This window comes from Sinocyclocheilus anshuiensis, unplaced genomic scaffold (assembly GCF_001515605.1).
Source record: "Sinocyclocheilus anshuiensis isolate Anshui unplaced genomic scaffold, SAMN03320099.WGS_v1.1 scaffold1406, whole genome shotgun sequence".
NCBI lineage: Eukaryota > Metazoa > Chordata > Actinopteri > Cypriniformes > Cyprinidae > Sinocyclocheilus > Sinocyclocheilus anshuiensis.
This window is the reverse complement of record NW_015557146.1, coordinates 591,947-594,875: the sequence shown is the minus strand read 5'-3', so window position 1 is coordinate 594,875 and position 2,929 is coordinate 591,947. Positions and strand designations below refer to the sequence as shown.

The 2,929-nt window shown below is 33.6% G+C and overlaps 1 protein-coding gene across 1 annotated transcript; it reads left to right on the top strand.

Annotated features, from left to right (window-relative positions):
* Nucleotides 1-637: 637 nt before the first annotated feature.
* Nucleotides 638-1,609, top strand: LOC107678113 (gastrula zinc finger protein XlCGF49.1-like). The gene has a single exon (XM_016473275.1). The coding sequence runs from the start codon at nucleotides 639-641 to the stop codon at nucleotides 1,437-1,439; it is 801 nt and encodes a 266-aa protein (XP_016328761.1). The 5' UTR covers nucleotide 638; the 3' UTR covers nucleotides 1,440-1,609.
* The last annotated feature ends 1,320 nt before the right edge of the window (nucleotides 1,610-2,929 follow it).

The following is a 2,929-nucleotide window of genomic DNA, read 5'->3' as shown; positions in this document are numbered from 1 at the left end:
CTTCATCAGATGACATAAGATCACATTTCCACTTTATTGAGCAATGGCATCAATTGGCATCAATATTAAAAATGTACATACTAAAATTAAAAAAAGTTAAACCTGTTTTATAGTTTCTGATAAACTTGTATTTCATAAGTTGCTTTTCTTTGATAACTGGGTTGATGAATGCAGCACTACAATAGATTGAGATCATTTTTCCCATCATGCTCTAAAAAGAGTCGAGTTGATGTCACTTCCTGGATGTTGCCAGGAAACACTATTTTGAGTGTATTAACAGTGTTGAGTGAAAAATGTAGGACAGCTAATACATTTTCGTTTTAAAATAAGTTATTAGTCAAATAAATATCCATCTAAGAGACTGCATCAGAACTGTTGCACTATATATAGTTTATTATAGTTAATAATTAATAAATAGTCTATTGATGTTAGATAATTGTGGAATCGATTAAACATTGAATAGTTTTTGCGACAGAAACGTTAACGTTTAAACGTTTAAAAATGCATCAAAATGATCATAACTTTGTGTAGCCTCTACTTTCAGGTTCACTTTTATGACCTTTCACTTCACATTTCTCTCATTTATTTTTAAAGATATATTTATAATGTATTTGTTGTTCATTTTCATTTGAGACCTGATGGAGAAATCTCGCTCACAAACTGAAAGTATCTCTTTTCTGAAGAGAAGAGAGAAGAAAAGATTCACCTGCACTCAGTGTGGAAAGAGTTTGATATGTGAGAAGAGTATTAAGAGACACATGATGATACACACTGGAGAGAAACCGTTCACATGTGATCAGTGCGGGAAGCGTTTCAGACAATCAGCACACCTTAATAGACACATGATTATCCACACTGGAGAGAAACTGCACGAATGTGATCAGTGCGGAAAGAGTTTTGCATGCAGACAGAGTCTCAAGGTTCACATGAAGATTCACACTGGAGAAAAAACATTCACTTGTGATCAGTGCGGGAAGAGTTTTAAAAAATCATCACACCTTAAGGGCCACATGAATGTCCACACTGGAGAGAAACTGCACAAATGTGTTCAATGCGGCAAAACATTTTCGTGGGCTTCATCCCTGAAGAATCACCTGAAAGTTCATTCAAATGAGAAACCACATTCATGTTCATTATGTGGAAAGAGTTTTTCACTGCTGAAATGGTTAAAAGAGCATCAGAAGATACACACTGGTGTGAGAGATCATGTGTGCTTTGACTGTGGGAAGAGTTTTATTAGATCTCAACATCTGAAACAGCACCGGAGGATCCACACTGGAGAGAAACCTTACAAGTGTTCACAATGCGACAAGAGATTCAGTCATTCATCACAACTGAAAACACATGAGAGGATACACACTGGAGAGAAACCGTGTCAATCACAATATGCAGATCATCTTCAGATGATCCACACCAAACGTGACACAATAATGCATTGAGCAATAAAATCTCTTCTGTATAAATCAGTCCTAATCAGCCGTAACAAACAGCAGGAAAAAGAAGCATGATCTTTGGTTTTCACTGTGAAAGACTTCATCTTAAAGACCAGCAACAACTCAGCTCAAAGATGTTGATGCTTTTTACTGTTAAATTTTCTAGAAGTTTTTTTTTTTTTTTCTTGTTCATGAATCTGAAGAAGAGCCTGTAACCCTTTAAAGAGAAACTGAAATCTAATTATTCCTTTGGTATCTTGTCTTTTGCGGTTTGTACTTTGATCTTAACACCTTTAACCCTGTTATTTATTATTCTCAGGTTAGGTAAAGTAAGTCGAGTCTGACCTAAATTATAAGCATTCTTATTATATTATAAGTCAGAGGACTCCTTTGTGGTTTGTTCTTATTCAGAGTCTTAAAACACTATAAATCAAAGCCTTGGTTGTCAGTTTTTGTAATGGATTCAATTTCTTTAAATTTGTTGCATTTCTTTTTATAATAAACAAAATGTAAAGGCATGAGTTGTCTCTTTAAAGTTGCTTTGCAACGATTTGTATCGTAAAAAGCACTATACAAATAAACTTGAATTTAATTTAATTGTCTGTACCGTTTCTGTCATTATGTGGCAAACAATGAATTTGCATGTTAAATGTTAATCGTATAAATATCAATTTTGTGCATGTCTTTAACATTTTATTTCCAAAGGTTAAATTTGTTTGTCATCGTTTATCTTTTGTCTGTTAGATGGGTTTTGTATGGAAGCCCGTTGCCGCCACAGTTGAGAAAAAAATATAGTTCTGTAAGTCATAATAATGAGAAACTTTCTCAAAATTATGACTTAGTATCTCGTTATATTGAGAAACTTTCTCGTAATAATGACTTAGTTTCTCGTAATAATGACTTAGTTTCTCGTTATATTGAGAAACTTTCTCGTAATAATGACTTAGTTTCTTGTAATAATGACTTAGTTTCTCGTAATAATGAGAAACTTCCTCAAAATTATGACTTAGTATCTCGTTATATTGAGAAACTTGAGAAAGTTTCTCAATATAACGAGAAACTAAGTCATTATTACGAGAAAGTTTCTCAATATAACGAGAAACTAAGTCATTATTACGAGAAAGTTTCTCAATATAACGAGAAACTAAGTCATTATTACGAGAAAGTTTCTCAATATAACGAGAAACTAAGTCATTATTACGAGAAAGTTTCTCATTATTACGAGAAACTAAGTCATTATTACGAGAAAGTTTCTCAATATAACGAGATACTATGCTATGCTATGCAATATAATGGGATAACGAGCTAGTGTGTGGTGGGCGTTCTGGCGCACTATGGCTGCCATCGCATCATCCAGGTGGATGCTGCACACTGGTGGTGGATGAGGAGATACCCCCTGACAATGTAAAGCGCTTTGAGTGCCTAGAAAAGCGCTATATAAATGTAATGAATTATTATTATTATTTTTATTATTACTAAGTCATAATTTTGAGAAA

Excerpts from the sequence above, each read along its gene's own strand:
- LOC107678113 (XM_016473275.1), top strand. The coding sequence starts at position 639 with ATGGAGAAATCTCGCTCACAAACTGAAAGTATCTCTTTTCTGAAGAGA.